General features: G+C 39.4%; 1 protein-coding gene across 1 annotated transcript in view; it reads left to right on the top strand.

The window, feature by feature from the left end:
• The window catches only part of LOC108713844 (ras-related and estrogen-regulated growth inhibitor), a 31417-nt gene extending 21744 nt beyond the window's left edge, over positions 1–9673 (top strand). Inside the window, exons 2-4 of the mRNA XM_018257514.2 lie at positions 483–539; positions 3100–3173; positions 8641–9673. Coding sequence (XP_018113003.1) covers positions 483–539; positions 3100–3173; positions 8641–9123 — 614 coding nt within the window. The 3' untranslated portion in view covers positions 9124–9673. The remainder of the gene's footprint in view (positions 1–482; positions 540–3099; positions 3174–8640) is intronic.
• Positions 9674–19143: the final 9470 nt, after the last annotated feature.

Below are 19143 nucleotides of genomic sequence, written 5' to 3'. Positions count from 1 at the left end.
TAGTCAAGGAAGTTGTCAGGAGAAAGAAAGAGGCTGCTCTGATGTTCTTCTGCTTAGGATAGGTTTCAGAAAGGTTTCTGATTTTATTCCTAAGCAGAAGAACATCAGAGCAGATTCTTTCTTTCTCCTGACAACTTCCTTGACTACTTGGTGGTCAGACTGGTTGGAAACTAACCAGCAGGTGGCGCTGTTGTAACACAATTCATTCATATTAACAGTACATGTATCCCTTAATATCTTAGAATAAAAACAAAATAAATAATGAATGTACATTGCAAAAGTTCTTAGAATAGCACCCTCGTCAATTTTACATTTACTTATTTTAAAGGTTTACTTATCCTTTAAAAACCACAAAGAGTAAAAAATTAAAACCAATTGCAAATTGTCTCAGAATATCACTCTTTACATCATACTAAAAGTTAACCAAAATGCGAAGGAAACGTGTTCTTTTATCTAATTGAGACACTTTCTTTCTTCCCCAGCACTGACTGTGAGATTCATCACAAAGCGATTTATCGGGGATTACGACCCAACGCTCGGTGAGTACATTAGCAATGCTTTTTACATAAGACAACTAATTAATAAAATGAAGAAAATAAAAGTGCTCTGATAATATGGTTGCATGACAATGGTTTCCATGATAAAGCAGGTACAGATACTGCTCCATTCTATGAAAAAGAGATAAAATCCCCATATATCAGCTCTCAGCAAGAAAATTGGATCCTGAACTGGCTGCCCACAAAGACGAGGGATGTGTATCCAGTAATTTTCCACTTGAGAACCGCTCAGTGCTTTTTGCCAGCTTCTCTGTGCTGATTAAATGATCGAGCAATTGGGCACTTTCCCTTTGTAAAGCAGGAGCCGGCACTTTCCCCCACTAACAAGTACTTTTCAGGGATATAGAGGGCAGTAGGCACTTGAGATATTATTGCTCCCATCCTCCATAATATTGCTCAGTGCCAGGCCTTAATTATGAGGGTTGCAATCACTTACAGGTCTTTAGGTTAATGTTTATGTGCCTGTTCTAACAGGACTGTGGGGGGAGCCTGGTAATTGGATGACTACAAGATGGACATAATAGGAGCCAGGGACTGCCATGCAGGACTGTTGGGGTGCTAACACTAAGAGCAGAGGTAATGCCTTATTATCATGGTCACCTATTATTACACCCAATGATGTACAGTTCTCTTTGCTCACATGGAACCACCATATTCTGCGCCTGATCCATGTAACAAAACATTCTCTTTCTTTCTTAACAATCTCATTATTTGTGCATTTCATGCTGACACCGGGCCCAGAATGGCAATTTGGAAAAGGGCCTGTTAAAACATTCTATGAGTATTCTTCCTTTAGTGGGGGCTGTATTTGAAATGCCAGGGCTTATTTTGAAGCTCAGTATAAATATGGCTGATACATTTTTCAACTTTTAGTCTTAAACCCCACAAAGTCTGTTTAATAACTCTGCACAAAAGGGGCAGGATCAGACTGGACTAGTGGGACACTGGGGAAAAACCCGGTGGGTTTCCTTGACTCAAACTATGGGCACCGACTCCTGACCTCCTCCTGACTCCAGTCCCAGAAGTGGTTGCAGAATAGGGGCTCCGGGTGTGTAGGCCCCTGAGACAACAATCGCCCCCCCCTAGTCTGACACTGAAAAAGGGGTCAATTAAGATTTCACAAGTGCACTTTCAAACAGCAACCAATAAGCAATTCATTTAGAGCTGGCTACTTGACATTAGAAAATGAAAACAAAGACCCTAATTGGTTGTTATTGACTTGTTCAAACTTACTTTAGTAAATGAGTAAAATATTAATATTACAACTAATGTACAAATATAGAGTCAACACCCCCCCATTTCCGTGTCCCATGGCAGAACTTCCACATTTAGAGGTAGTTGGAGTAATGAATGGATCACGGAGTCTTCCAACTTTTTTGGCTTCCATCCTTGCAGTTCAACCCTTCAACATAGTGGCATACTTATCAAGGGTCGAATTTCGAATTGAAAAAACTTCAAAATTTGAATTCAAAAAGACCAACCGAAATTAAGTAGTTTTCTTGGTCGAATAGGTCAGTTTTAGGCCGAATTCGAATGGTACGAATCGAAGGAATATCACATTCGATCGAAATTCGACTCAAAGTTTTGCAGAGTCCACCAATTGACTCCAAATAGGTTCTAGGAGGTCCCCCATAGGCTAAAACAGCAATTTGGCAGGTTTTAGATGGCAAATGGTCGAAGTCAAATTTTTACAGTACATGATAAATTTTGATATTTGAATTTTTTTTAAATTCAAATCGAATTTTGACTATTCCCTAGTTGACGTACACAAAAAATAGCATGAAATTCAAATTGTTTTCATTTAATTTTCTGGAAATTAGAGTCCTGCGCAGGTCCGTTTTTTGGAACCCGTACCGGACCCATACCCACAACCTAGAATCCACAACCCGAATTCTTACCAGCTTGGAACCGCTACCCGACCCGCAAGTACCTTATCCGGAACCTGGACCCGCGACCCGCTGACCATCAAGAATCAGGAAGTGCTGTCATTGTAAACTGGAAGTGACATCATCGGAAGTAGACTTGATCAGAAAAAAAGGAGTAAAACAGGAAGTGCTGTCATTGTAAACCGGAAGTGACGTCATCGGGAGTAGACATGGCCAGAAAAAAGGAGTAAATATCGCTATTGAGAAGACCTGCGACCCACAAACCTGCAGAACCGCCGACCCACGTCTTTACCCGCACCCGGAAATTTTACTCGCAACCCGCAGGGAACCACAGTTGGGACTGCTGCAGGACTCTAACACAAATACCCTGCCTGGTGCTATGTATAGCAAATATGTACATTTTGTGCACAAAAAAAGAAGAAAAAAGTAAAATTACAATTTTTGCAACATTAAAAAAAAAAGATTTTTTTGATACATGAGTGCTTACAAACATATTCTAGAACAAAAAATAAAGAAAATTGTATTGAAAAATAGCGAAACAAACTTAAAATTTGCTTTTAACAATAAAACAGTGTAAATTTGCCTTTCTATGAAAGTGTGATTAAGCATAAGGAAAAGTTTAACAATTAATTTGACTTATTTTTTGTTTTGGGCAGAAATGATCTACAGACACACGGCGGCAATAGATGGAGAATTTGTTCATTTTGAAATCTTGGATACTGCCGGGCAGGTAGGAATGGCATTATAAGTTCCTATGATTAATTCACTATTCAGAACGTGAGTTCTGCCCTACAATATTTTCCTTAGTATTGTTTTAGAAATCGATTAAATGCTAGAAAATTAAAAATGGTCACAATTTTTGGATCAAATATAAATATATATATTTGGTTGATACACCATGGACCAATAAATAACCTTTTGATACACGCTGGATGGCGTTTGCTGTGAGTGCTTTCATGGACTGTATGTGTATATATATATATATATATATATATATATATATATATATATATATATATATATATATTGGATTAATGGCATCTACAATAAATGAATGGAGTGAATAATCACAAAACTGTCGTTGACATATCAAAATAAACCACACTAGATTATTTCGAAGGTTTATTGTAATATCCAGCTGCTGGGGATCCAGCCGAAAAGCTGTGCAATGTCCCTTTTATAACATCTATAGGCTGTGCTGGTGCAGTTTGTTGTGGAATTGTATTAATGACATATGTAACCTTATCTAGTGCAGTTCTGTCCTTTAATTGAAAAAAGTCTATATGGCACAGGTTAAATAGTGGATAACAGATAACACCATTATGTTCTACAGAGATTATCTGCTGTGTAACCTGAGCCTTTTCTCCTTTGAATGGCTGCCCCCATGGCTACACAGCAGCTTATTTATATAAACAATTCGAGTATTTCTGAAGCAAACACACCAGTTTTACCAGCGCAGGGCAACACTGCATTCTATTTGTATTACTTAAAAACGATTTAATTTTTTGATGTTAATGCTCCTTTAACAGCGCCTTCATATGACGTAATAAACTTGTTTCACATATTAATAACAATTATTGATTCAAGAATAAAATTGTAAATGGTAGAATGAATTATTGGTAATGTAGACAATATAATTTAGTAATAAAAACTACACCATACAGATCATGACAGAATCCCTTTAAATCTATATACGACTTGGGAAGTGTGTTTATCTGTGCAACAAATTAATCAAATACACTAAAGGCTAAATTCATCAAGAGTAAAAGTAAAAATAATAAGAAATACCTGGGTACAGAATGAATTCTGCAAAGTAACTATAGCCACGAGGGACATATAATAGTTTTCCATCCCTTTATCATACCTCCCAACTGTCCCTTTTTTGGAGGGACAGTCCCTCTTTTGACAGCTCAACCCGCAGTCCCTCATTTGTACTGCAAAGTCCCTCTTTTCACTGCACTGAACAGCCAGAAAAAGAAACAAAGTTTCTCACTTAATTGGCTTTTAGCAGAGAGCCCAGAACAGCTAACAGGTGCAAATAAGATACTTTGTAACAATTTTGAGACACAAAAACACAGTTTAGATACTGAGAAATATTTTCAAACTTTAATAACCTGCCAGATTTTGTAAAACAAACATGGTAATTAGGGGGTGTAGTCAAACAATTTGCTGCGCTACGTACGGAAAAAAAATTTTTGTCCCTCTTTTTACTTCCAAAATGTTGGGAGGTATCCTTTATAGTGCTAGGAAAATGTAACAAAGTGCATTAATAGAGAAAAGATGTGAATGATTCACTTGCACATATTGTCATTTAAAGGAAAAGTCAACTCAAAAAGCACCTCTTGTCTGGCAGAGTTTCTGCTGGATCGGCAGGTACAGTTACAATGGACACCACAGAGCACATATCATTTGAAAAGGCAAATTTCCTGTTTTTAAAGGAGAAGGAAAGGCTAAAACTAAATAAGCTTTATCAGAAAGGTCTATATAAATACACTAGTAAACCCTCAAAGCAATACTGCTCTGAGTCCTCTGTCAAAAGAAACACAGCATTTCTTTCCTTTTATTGTGTACTCATGGGCTTCTGTATCAGACTTCCTGTTTTCAGCTTAAACCTCCAGGGCTAGTGCTTGAGCATGCTCAGTTTGCTCCTCTCCCTCTTCCCCTCCCTGCTGTAATCTGAGTCCAGAGCTAAGAGTTAGCAGGGTGAGACTCAGGCAGGAAGTGATGTCACACCAAGCAAATATGGCAGCTGCTATCCTAAAGAAACAGAGAGCTTCTTGAGCTGTTTACTCAGGTATGGTAAAGCATTCTGCAGAATAAATATAATGTTCTAGATTGCACTATTGTGGTTAATCTCCTTTAATAAGAAGTTTGATTTTACTGGTGCTGGAGAACATGATGTGCTTTTAATAATCAGAAATATGTCCCAGGCGTGGGGGGGGGGTATCTAGCTGCAGGAGGTGGCTGGGCTCTACTTTATCAGACAGAATAGTCTAGATCGATCCCAATCATTTAGCCAAGTGCTATTGTTTCTGTACAAAGGTGAAGAACACACAGTTCCCACAGAGCATTAATATGGGAATGGACAGGGACATGGCACATCAGGTTTATCAAGCTTTAGTTCTTCACATACACACGGCACAAATGCAACTAGAAATGTTGACTGATAGGAAAAGCAATGGCAGGAATAAGACAGCTTATAAACCCTACATGTTGGGATAAAGGCTTAATATGGCTGTCTCTTCCCTCTTTACAAGCTTTTAGTTCCAGACACCCTGCTAATCCCTCTACAATTGCATGTGAAACTGAAGAAACTTGATTTGGATTAATAATGTCCTGACTTAACCCCAATGCATTGTGGGAAGAGGGAAGAGACAGCCATACTAAACCTTTATCCCAACATGTAGGGTTTATAAGCCGTCTTATTCCTGCCATTGCTTTTCCTATCAGTCAACATTTCTAGTTGCATTTGTGCAGTATTGGCTCGTTTCCCTCTTTATGCTGTGCCCTATCTATAGGCTGGTTTACCTGGTTGATCAGGCAGGTATAGGACCTGTTATCCAGCATCTGTCGTTTTCAGGATAGGGGGTCTTTCTGTTATTTAGATCATACTACTTTGTCTACTAAAAAAATTAGAAATTCATTAAACCCAACAGGTTATTTTGAATCCATTAAGGATTAATGATATCTTAGTTGGGATCCAGTACAATGTACTGTTTTATTATTACAGAGAAATGGTTATATTATTTTTTTTAAATTTGAATTATTTGGGTAGTCAATGGGAGATGGCCTTTCCTTAATTCAGAGCTTTCTGGATGAGTTTCCAGATAACGGATTCCATACTTGTTTATATCTATACATACATATATTATATCTACAAATATGGGACTTGCTGTTTCGTGCTCTCTATCTGTGATATATCTGCTGGCTGTGCAGTTGGATCCCTGGCAGCTACTGTAGGGCCATCATTATGTTTTATAATATTGTCTTATAATAATAAATATAATGTCTTAACTGGGCTCACTGTGTTTAAACATGTCTTGTCAACCAAACCAGGGTCATCATAGTTTTTAAAGGTCAAGTACATTAAAACATCAGGAAGATTATTGGCTGACATGCAAATACTCTTGGTCAGAGGCTATTGTGTATTCTTTGTACTATTTCCATGAACTGTTTTATTATACAGTATGATTAGAAGAACATTTCCTGATCCAGGTTGCTTTCGTTGGCTGATAAAACACTGCCACCTAGTGGTCGAAACTGTGGAAGAGAAGACTTTTGTAAAAGATTTTTCCCCCTTTCTTTAAGATGATTAAAATTGATCAAGATCAAAGAATGTGTTAGTATGTATTTATAATTGTATCCCAAGCAATCTCTAAATCAAATCTAAAATGAAAAGTTCTATTGCCTTCGGGTCATTTGTCCTGATGAATGTAAAGAGGAATGGTTACTAGTAGCAGTAATGCATCTAATCAGACATTAAAATACATAAATAAACAACGTAATTTATTTTCACATAATCTCAGATTAACCCTTTAAGTACCCAACAATTTCCCATGTGTGGGATGTGAAAAACGTGCAATTCAGACCTGTAGCGTCCATGAGAAAACTGAGTGCCAGTTCTAAGGATTCTACAATTCTCAGCCTTAAAGGGCCGAAGCCCATGCTTGTTCTTCTGCTACTGGTTACCCTACAGACTAAGCTTTCTTGCTGCCCATAGCTTCCTCTTGCAATCCGTCCTCATGCTAGAATATTCCATGTGTGTACTTGAAGAACATCTTCCCATGCCAAAGTCATTCTCATGAATCCTGGATTTTGTGTATCTTTCACAGCCTGGGAATGCAGGAGTTAACTGACCCAAGTCTTCTCCATGGGGGCCTGTGCCCACAGGAATGTGTGTAAATATAGATAAAATTGTGCATGTCTAATTTTAACTGTTATATGCGTTCCCATGCGTATAGTCGCCATAGAGGACACTCATGAAATACATGTATAAATGTTCTGTATAAGATCCCCAAAGCTGCCATACAAGTGGAGCATTCATTTGTGTGTATATGTATTTGTGTGTTTGGGGTGGAGTACATAGGGCTGCCACATTCCGGGTGGACTTTTACTGGCCTGCAATGGCGGTGATGTCATAGGGGTAGGCCATTGATGTCATGAGTTGGGAAATGGGCAGGTCAAGGATATCAAAGGGCAGGAAATTGGGGAGAATGTAAGCTTTGGGAGAGGGGAAGGAGGGTTTAAATGGCAGGGTTTAGTGGCAAAAAGCTTTACAGAGGGGATGAAAAGAAGGGTATTTACAAATATACCAGTAAGTACAGTACAATGCAGACTAGGTTGGTCAAATACCTTTAACCTTACTACTGCTTGATTATCCTGTGCACATACATTTTAATAAGTACATCAGTACATGCACAACATCATTTTTGAGCACAAGGTCTAAAGGTAACAAATAGGATTTTAACCCCTGCACCTCACAATGAACATGCTCTATAGTAATTGTGTTATGGCAGATGTATAGAGAGATAGATTGTATCATTAAAGGGATACTGTCATGGGAAAACATGTTTTTTTTCAAAAAAGCATCAGTCAATAGTGCTGCTCCAGCAGACTTCTGCATTGAAATCCATTTTTCAAAACAGCAAACAGATTTTTTTATATTTAATTTTGAAATCTGACATGGGGCTAGACATATTGTCAGTTTCACAAGTGCCCCCAGGCATGTGATGTCATCTCTGATAAACTTCAGTCACTCTTTACTGCTGTACTGCAAGTTGGAGTGATATCATCCCCCTCCCTCCCCCACAGGAGCCCATCAGCAGAACACTAGGAAGGTAACCAGATAACAGTTCCCTAGCACAAGATAACAGATCCCTGGTAGATATAAGAACAGCACTCAATAGTAAAATCCAGGTCCTACTTCAACTCCTTCAGTTAAATTGAGTAAGATAAACAACAGTCTGTCAGAAAACAGTTCCATAGTACAGCACTGGCTCATTCTAAATGCACATGACCAGGTAACCTGAGATGGAACCTACACTCCAATATGACAACGCTTGTTGGGTTAGGAATTACATTTTATATGGTAGTGTGAATTATTTACAGTGTAAACAGTGTAATTTAGAAATAAAAACTACACCATAAAAGTCATTACAGAATCCCTTTAACATACTTATTTTAATTTGTTCCCAAAGGAGGAGGACTCGCTGCAGATAGAAGAGAAAATAAAATGGGGAGATGGCTTTGCGGTGGTCTATTCCGTAACTGATCGGTGTAGCTTTGATGAGGTGATGAGGTTGTGCTTCCTCATTAATCACGTCCACTCCAACGCACGGAAAGGAGCCGGGGAACTGCCACCTGTGGTCATAGTGGCCAACAAGAAGGATCTCGAGTTTGACCGCATGGTAACCACAGAAGAAGGAGAAAAACTCTCCAAGTCCTTAAAGTATCCCTGTTATGAAATCTCTACCAGGGACAGTTACGAAGAGACTGCACTGGTCTTCAATAACTTATATTATGACCTTTTAAAGCAAGGAACTGTTTCCCCTGGAACGTTCAAGAGAAGGGGCATCTCCAAGCAGATGGAGAAGATTCCAAGGCTCTATGCCAACTCGGCCATAAACACCAGCGGGAGGAGTTTAAGCTTCAACTCGTTTAGGGACTACATTCCAGAGTAAACCATCGCTGCACTCTAATAACCATTATTCTAATGATCCATCATGGAAGACGCTAAATGTTTTGAGGACAATTTTCTAGGGTTACAGGCTGATAGCAGACAAGAAATGGTGAATTGTATTCACATTTCCATGAGCTCCGAAGAAAAGGTTTCTTGTTATTCATGGACTTTCTTGCTGTCTAATGAATCTTCTACTGAAGCTTGGACTGGTTGAATTACTTTAAATATACTGCTACTATATGACAGAGCATTGAGGAAAAATATTATGTTTCTAACCTGGTTGATCCACCTCCTGGAGAGATGTCCGTTCTGGCCCATTGTGAAGTCACTTCTAGTTTATGTGGTCCCTGGGATGGAATAAAGTTAACCCTCTGCAGGTTGGGTAGTGAGTCTTGGAAAGGGGCAAAGCTAGTAGGTAATTGGGCTCAGGTTTTGGGTGACTGGCACCCATTTGATTTTGTTTAAAGGGGTGGTTCACCTTTAAGTTAATTTTTAGTATGTTAATGGTTAATTCTAAGCAACTTTTCAGTTTGTGAATTATTTGCCTGCTTCTTCTGACTCTTTCCAGCTTTCAAATGGGGGTCCCTGACCCCATCTAAAAAAAATACATGTGTTGCAAGGCTACAAATATATAGATTTTGCTACTTTTGATTACCCATCTTTTATTACTTTTTATTGCCATCTCCTATTCATATTCCAGTTTCTTATTCCAATCAATGCATGGTTGCTTGGACAACTATCACCCTGGCAACCAGATTTCTGAACCTGCAACCTGCTTCTGAATAAAAAGCTAAATATCAATATCACTCTCTACATCATACTAAGGGGCAGATTTATCAAAGGTCGAGGTGAATTTTGGAATGAAAAAAAAGCTATTTTTTGTGTACTTCAACTAGGGAATAGTCCAAATTTGATTCAAATTTGAAAAAAAATTTGAATATCAAAATATCGATATTTACCATGCCATCTAAAACCTGCCGAATTGCTGTTTTAGCCTATGGGGGATCTCCTAGAACCTATTTGGAGTCAATTGGTGGACTTCGAAAAATCTAAGTTTTTTTTTTTGAAAAACTTTGAATCAAATTCGATCGAATGCTCTATTCCTTCGATTCGTAGGAAAACGGACCTATTCAACCAAAAAAACTTCAACTATAGTTGGTCTTTTTGAATTCAAATTTCAACGGTTTTTCAATTCGAAATTCGACCCTTGATAAATATGCCCCTAAAAGTTCATGTAAAGTTGGACAACCCCCTTTAAGATCACAGTGACTAAAGTTAACTGGAATGCGTTGTAGCATTTTAAGCTGTATAAAGAATTAGTACTAGTTACTGCAAAGAAATGTTTGACATGCAGCAAGTTTCTTTGGCCTCGTCGTATTTTCTAGAGAGAAGGACTGAATTTCCAGGGAAGTTCAGCCGTTTTTCAAAATAATTGTTTCTGTGTCATTATTATTGAACATAAAACTATTATTTTTATGTTGTCTACTGCTCTTAAATACTATTTAACTCATCAGCAAACACATTTATCTCTGATCCTACATTTGCTTGTAGATAAATAGATAAATAAAGCATTGTGTCTGAATCAAGAATTTTTTTTCGGATCTGATTACTGATTATTGAATCAGTAAATTTAGATAAAGTATTAAAAAAAATGTGCAAATATATTGTATATGTGTTATTTTAGCAGTAATTATAACTATAGGCTCTTGAGGTCATTTAATTTAGAGAAACGGAGCATCGCAGAGCCAGAATAATATGTTAAAGAATTCAAAATTTATTATAAATCCATTAAAAATTACAGCAGCATCTCTCCTGTGGGGCTGCCCGCTTAACGCGTTTCGTGACTCACTGCCACTTCATCAGAGAAGTCTTGAGGTCATATACTTTGAAATAGTGATATGCGAATTTGGGGCGTTTTCGCTTCACTGAAAAATTTCCTGCGAAACAGCGAAAAATTAACGAAAGTGCACCGGCGTCCGTTGTTTTTGCGGTTTCGCAAATTTATTCGCCGTCGACGAATCGAAGGAATTCGCCGCGTCTGGAGAATAAGGCCTGGCGAATAAATTCGTCCATCACTTCTTTCAAACATTAGATCAGATTCATTGGTTTAATGCAGAGCTTTTTTTGTGTACAGTGTAGTCTTTTTTGCTATGTAGGGTATTCATTTGTAAACTGAAGCTTGATTCTACTGTTTAAATGAGGTTTGAGCAATATTGTGAGACATTTTGGGATAAAGATACAGCAGAAAAGACCTGCACTAGATGGCAGGATATCAAATACATCTACAGCGACTATATATTTGCCTTTAGCACTCAGATACGCCGGGATAAAGGAGATCCAAACACTGCAAAAGAGCAGCATGCCGAGTGTGATATAATGGGCTTCATTAAACCTATCGGGGAGACGAGACAGGGTTGCCCCCTCTCCCCACTGTTGTTCGCCCTAGCAATAGAGCCGCTGGCGGTGAAATTAAGGGAAGCCCAAGAGGTGGAAGGGCTGGCAGTAGGTAATATTATTGAAAAGTTGTCATTGTATGCTGATGACATGCTCCTATATCTGGCTAACCCTGACAAAGCCTTGGAGACGGCCCTGAACCTCATAGAGGAATTTGGGAAGTTCTCTGGTCTTTGTGTCAATAGAGCGAAATCAGTGATATTTCCAATAGATCCGTTGCCCACTGGCTCCCCATTGCAAATTCACCACTTACAAGTGGTACAATCTTTTACATACTTGGGAATAAAGATTCACATTAATTATAAGAAATTTGAAGAACTTAACTTGACCCCTATTGTGGATGCCTTGAAGGCCAAGACCGAGGTCTGGCAGCAGTTGCCCCTTTCACCCCCGGGCAAGATCAACCTGTTCAAAATGGTGTTCCTGCCCAAATTCTTGTATGTATTCCACAACTCGCCTATTTTACCACGAAACCAATGGTTTAAATATATTGATGCTATATTGAGGAGGTTCATATGGGCGGGGGAGCACCCACGTTTGAATTTTAATACATTGCAGGCCCCAGTGACTGGTGGGGGGCTAGCACTCCCCAACCTCAAGTTATATTTTCTGGCCAGCCAATTAACGTATGCGCATTGGTGGTTTGTACCTCAAATTGATAATCTCTCCACTACACTGGAGGCCGCTGGCATGGGGTCTTGGGAAGCGCTGTCCAAGCTGCCATATAGGGGTCCCACGGAGTATTACAAACTAACAACACCGATGGCCACAGTGGCTGAGGCATTTAAGCGAGGTCTCAAACATGCTCGCAAGGGGAGACCAGTGTGGTCCCCCTGGACCCCATTATGGGGTAATGGTACTCTCCCGCACCTAAGTTCTATACCTGATATTAACGCCTGGGCTATTAAGGGAGTAAAGACGCTAGGGGATATTGTAGAGAATGGGGACATAAAGGGGTTTCAGAGCCTTAAAGAGGAATTCCAGTTACCCAACACCATGCTCTTTAGATATTTGCAGCTACGACATGCATTCAGAATGCAATTTCCCATACAACCCATTGAAATGGTGGTCACTACACTGGAGAAATACCTACGAAAGGTGGATCTCAAAAAACCGACATCATGGTTCTATACAATATTGTGCCAAGCCTCCCCAGACCCCCTAGCTAAGGCAAAAGAGAAATGGGTTGGGGATATTCCGGAACTGGAGGACGAAATGTGGGAGGATGCACTGAAGCAGATTCCGGACATTACAATGTCCATTAGAGACAGATATATCCAGGCCAAATTCCTTAACAGAGTTTATCTTACCCCCCACAGACTTGCTAGGATCTATCCTTCGACCCCAGACCACTGTGTTAAATGTACACAAGAGGTTGGCACATTTTTGCATGTGTTCTGGACATGCCCGCATATCCAGAGGTATTGGGGGGAGGTTTTACATTACATATCTGATGCATTGGGTGTCCCATGTATTAAAAACCCACTGATATGCCTCTTGGGGGTTGTGGACGATCTAGGGCTGCAAGTGGGAATCAAACTATGCTATCTACAATTGCTATACTATGCAAAGAAAGCCATTTTGCTTCAATGGAAGTCCACGGCTCCCCCAACACTAGACTTTTGGCGTAGACTGGTTAATGACACCCTCCCCAACCAAAAACTGACGTACATTGCCCGGGGATGCCCCCAAAAATTTGAGAAGGTTTGGGCTCAGTGGCTGACCTTGGAGGACTCTAAATAGGATCCTACTGTGTAATGTGATCACCCTTGGCACAAGAGTGCGGAAGTAAAACGCAAGTAGACGAAGGTGATAACTAGATGTATTTATTGATACAGCATTTGTATTTTATTGGTTTGCAATGTCGGCTTCTCTGTCTTCTTTCTTTCCTCCTTTTTCTCTCTTCTCTTTCTCAAATTTGTGTTCTTGAAAAATGAAAAATAAAAACTTTTAAAAAAAAAACCTATCGGGGAGTTTCCTCACCAAGAATGTCAGGACAAAATTAAAGAGTGACAGAGAGAGAATATATTCATATGTTGTATAAAATCCCACCCTGGAAGCAGCAATGCACTGCAGGATGATTATATCAGTGTAAGTCTCTAATGTGTCTCATTTGTTTGATTAGGTTTGTGGTGCAGTAAGTTCATGTTTAGGTTTAGTATACAAAATACAGCATTTCAAGCCTGATTCTATATTAGACTTTACTTTCCCTTTAATCGTTATCCCTTACTTTCCCTTTAATCGTTTTTTTTAACACGAATTTGTCAAGGAATACTATAACCAAAATAAAAAAGTGTTGGCTTTTATCTGAAAACAATGCTCATGGGTCAGTTAAAGAGAGTAGCGTTAGAAAAAAATTATTACATCTGCAAAACGTTATAGCAGTTGATACGCCTCGGCCTTCTGTATTACACTCAGTCTGTACATGGGTGATTCACATAAGGACCCCCAATGGTGCCTAATTGTGGTTTACACAGTGTAACCACTGAACTGATAATTTGTGTGGAAGATATCAAGGTCAGTGATGTTAGTAAATCTGTCTGGAGTTATGGTGGCCATACACAGGTCCCTGTAGACCATGTCATCAGCTTATTGGTCACAGTATGGGTCGGATGGGAGAGCCTGCCAAATGATACAGTATCTGGGCAAAAATCTGCAGATATCTATTGGTCAGGTTTGAAAATCCCATAACACAAGGACAGGATCTATATCTATATATATCTATATCTATATATCTATATATCTATATATCTATATATATCTATATCTATATCTATCTATCTATCTATCTATCTATCTATCTATCTATCTATCTATCTATCTATCTATCTATCTATCTATCTATCTATCTATATAGGTGAGGTCCTCACCAAATGGGTCTTCATAGGTTCACATTGCAAATGCAAGGGTGGAGGATACAGCTGATTAGTGATGGACGAATTTGGGGCGTTTCGCAGAAAAATTAGCAAATTTCCTGCGAAAACGCCGAAAAATTTTCGAAATGGCGCCGGCGTCTAGTTTTTGACGCAGATGTCCATTTTTTTTAAGCCGTGAATTTTCACGGCGGTTTGCAAAATTATTCGCCGGCAATTTGCACCTGGCGAATAAATTCGCCCATCACTACAGCTGATGCAATTTCTGGTGCATTTCTTCACAAATCAGACACTATTGTGTTTCCAATTTCTGTTGGCATCCCTTCTACTGCTTGGCGTCAAAATGATAGGGGTGCCTGATTCTTTAGGCGCTGGGCATATTGACACAGACCCTGTGGGAAAAACTCCAAAAGTCAAATCTCTCCTGAATGCATCAGTATCAAATCTGTAGAATTTCATAGTATGAAGGTCAAAAATTCCACTAACAGTAGATCCCATGAATTCCTACAAAGGCAGTGCTTAAACAGGCGTTAACTTCACTCAGATTGGAAAATTCCAATTTTGGGACCCGTTTCTTCTGTATTGGAATAGCTACTGAAGCAAGTTTGGGGGTGTGCTGCAGCGGGTCAGATGCCGCAAACACTTCTTACATACACCCTGAATTGCTCATATGCTAAAAAGTTTCCTTCCAGGTCCTAACCCCCAGCCATTTATTGGGCTGTTCAACATACGGAAATTGGTCCGGGTGAAAATAACTCAATCAATGCTGCTCTTATTTGGAAAGGTGTGAGAGGTCTAAGGTGGATCCATGTCCTGGCGATGTAATCAGATTCAGAAAAGTCTTGCAGGGCCAAGTAGTAGTATATGATTTATGTTTTGTCAACTCTTCTGGGATAAAACAAGCCTTTTCCTTGGCAACAATTGACCAGAATACTAAATATGAGGGTATCTTGTTATGTTCACTTCAAAAGCCTGAGTTGTTAGTAGACAACTGGAAGAGGACAATACCAGATTAATGTTACCCAATGGACTTCATTTAACAAATTATTGGCCTAGATGCCTTTTTAACAGGGATTCAAGATAGTATTGAAAAGACTCCTTTTTTTTGCTTTTTGCTACGTGTTATGTACATGTAAAGGCAAAAAAAATAGAACCCCATTTTTACTTTCTTTAATGAAAAAGAAACCTATCTCCAATAAACTTTAATTAAAAAATGTGCACTGTTTTTATAAGAAACCTGACTGTATGCAGTGAAATTCTCCCTTCATTTACTGCTGTGGATAGGAATTGTCAGATGGTCCCTAACTGCTCTGCAGGGAAACAATCATACTTATGAACAGCAGGGGGAGCCCCCGCCTTACTTCCCAGCCATGCAGAACTCAAGCAGCTTTGTTTGTTTCCCTGTTTTGATCATTTATGACGATCCCTAAGCAGCCCAGACCACACTGAGCATGTGCGTAGTCTTGGTCTTGCAAAGATGTTTAAAAAAGTTACAAGATGGTGACCCCCTGTGGCCAACTTTGAAAGCATAAATCATTTGTTTGATTAGGCTTGTGGTGCAGTAACTTCATGTTTATGTTTAGTATACAAAATACAGCATTTCTAGCCTTATTCTATTTTAGACTTTACATGCCCTTTAATAAAGATGTGGTGGCTTTAGCTCAATGTTTTCTTATAACAATTGGAGCAGAAGGTGATTGTCTTCACAGTCTTATGACCATACCTCCCAACTGTCCCTTTTTCAGAGGGACAGTCTATCTTTTGACAGCTCAACCTGCAGTCCCTCATTTGTACTGGATTTGTCCCTCTTTTCTCTGCACTGAACAGCCAGAAAAAGAAACAAAGTTTCTCACTTAATTGGCTTTTAGCAGAGAGCCCAGAACACCTAACAGGTGCAAATAAGATACTTTGTAACAATTTTGAGACAAATACACAGTTTAGATAAGGAGAAATATTTTCAAACTTTCATAACCTGCCAAATTTTGTAAAACAAAAATGGTAATTAGGGGGTGTGGCCACAGAAAGGGTGTGGTCAAAAAATTGCTGTGCTACATGCGGAAAAAAATTTTTTGTCCCTCTTTTTAATTCCAAAATGTTGGGAGGTATGTCATGACTCCCTTTTTGATAAGTAGCTCCTTATCCTTGCAGTATCTTTTTTGGCAGCTGAATAATATCTATCTATCTATCTATCTATCTATAATCTATCTATCTATCTATCTATCTATCTATCTATTATCTATCTATCTATCTATCTATCTATCTATCTATTTATCTATCTATCTATCTATCTATCTATCTATCTATCTCTATCTATCTATCTATCTATCTATCTATCTATCTATCTATCTATCTATCTATAATCTATCTATCTATCTATCTATCTATCTATCTATCTATCTATCTATCTATCTATTATCTATCTATCTATCTATCTATCTATCTATCTATCTATCTATCTATCTATCTATCTATCTATCTATCTATCTATTTATCTATCTATCTATCTATCTATCTATCTATCTATCTATCTATCTATCTATCTATCTATCTGTCTAGTTAAACGACAAGTTTTTTGCACATTTGCCACAGTGTGTGCCATCTGATTTTCTACTATACACAAACTTTCTAAATATGAATGCCAGGGGAGCAGAACAGTTTAATGCTCAGTATACATAGGGTTAACAAACTATGTGTCATGTAGAGATCCCAAACTGAAAATCATGCATACAAATCTACATGGCAGAAACTCTAGCTGCTGCTAAATAAATACCTTGCATGCATATTATGACCCCATAACAGTAAGGCAACCCCAGAAAACAATATACTTTTTAATGTACATATTCTGCAGAATCTTTTAATATGAAAAGTGTACACAATTTGTATACAGAGTATCCGCATAACACATACCGCATACCTAGATACATAAAAGATATTATAACACATGTATCTGCCCCCAACGTACCAAGATTTTACAGAGTGCTCAGTACCTACCCACTTCAGTCTCTACAATCTGATGGGTGTTGACTGGGGAACTACCAGACACAACAACCTTCTCAATGGAACATAAAGCTGCTCTGACTAACTTATACTGTCTATCTAAATCAGTGATCCCCAACCAATAGCTTGTGAACAACATGTTGCTCTCCAACCCCTTGGATGTTTCTCCCAGTGGCCTCAAAGCTGGTGCTTATTATTGATTTCCAGGCTTGGAGGCAAGTTTTGGTTGTATAAAAACCAGGTGTACTGAAAAACGGAGCCTCATGTAGGCTGTCAGTCCACATAGAGGACAATCACAGTCTTTATTTGGCACCCAAGAACATTTCTCATTCTTGTGTTGCTCCCCAACTCCTTTTATATCTGAATGTTGCTCACGGGTTCAAAAGGTTGGGCATCCCTGATCTAAGTACTCCTGTATAGTGATGGGCAAATCTGACCCAGGGAAATATTGGGTAAAATATTTGGATATTTGAAGAAATTAAAAAAACGTGAACTTATAGACAGGGCAATCCTGGTCATTTTGCAGCCTGAGGCGACCTTCCTTTTGCCGCCCCCACCCCTCCCCATGGCACTCACCTCTTCAGCGCTGGAGGGGGTCGGGGCGTTCCACGTTGCGCTGGTGGGGTCGGTCCACGACGCTAGTGCAGAGAGCGCAATTGCGCAACCACCATTCCACCCTTCCAAAGTTTTCCTGTCTCCCTGCCTAATATTTTAAAATAAGAGATTTCACTCGCTATACGCATGCTTTGTCAAAGGCTAAAGCAGCGCCAAAAGGGGTGCCTGTCTGTCACATTCAAATCAAGCAATCATGGTGATAAGGAGCAGAGTGAAGGAGGAGCTATTGTGTGCATTTACACCAATGCAAATTATCTCCTAATGTGTGCTATCTTATGAATTTGCAACATATAATGGATAACTACAGGAAACTTGATGTAACCAAAAAAGGAAGAAAAAGACATCAGTCAATAAAAGTTACTTCTGTTTCCAATTTGGTTACATTTGTTAATCCTATTTCCTGGTTGGTTACATTTGTTAAGGCACGGTACCAAACATAACATCAACTAAGAAGACAGAAAGTTAAACCAACTGATCGCATTGCGGTGGCTCATAGGACCCGTATCAGCAGTCTTAACACACGGCACCTTGAGCACATAAAACGGGGGGGGGTAGTATACGGAACGCATTTTAGGACATTGTCAGTGGAAATCCTTGTCCTGCATGCCCTGTCCTAAGCAAGAGGAATGCGACATGGCATGCTTTTTTACTCACCCATGCTCTGAGGCTGATGTCACACCTTGCTCCTCCCACCTCAGCCGTCAGCTCTAGCTCCTCACTCCTTCCTCATCAGCCATGCGCCCTGGGTCCTCGCTTCTCACTCCTCCTCAGCCATGAGTTCTGGGTCCTCGTTCCTCACTCCTCCCTCCTCAGCCATCCGTCCTGGGTCCTAGCTTTTCCCTCCTCAGTCGTCAGCCCTTGCTCCTCACTCCTCAGGGTGCGCATATTCAGCCCTGCACCCTGATTATAGTTACTTGTTCTTGCCATTTGTTTTAGCCAATAGGCCGTTTAGGTTTTTTAATTGCAGCAGTCAAATTTGAGCTACAGCTGACGGATGAGGAAGGAGAAGCTAGGAGCATACAGGAGATGGATTTTTCCTGACGATGTCCTAATATGCCTTCTGAGTCGATTCACCATTCTCT

Source organism: Xenopus laevis, chromosome 4L (assembly GCF_017654675.1).
Source record: "Xenopus laevis strain J_2021 chromosome 4L, Xenopus_laevis_v10.1, whole genome shotgun sequence".
In the NCBI taxonomy this organism is placed as follows: domain Eukaryota; kingdom Metazoa; phylum Chordata; class Amphibia; order Anura; family Pipidae; genus Xenopus; species Xenopus laevis.
The sequence above is the reverse complement of the archived record's forward strand: the minus strand, read 5'-3'. Positions and strand labels throughout refer to the sequence as shown.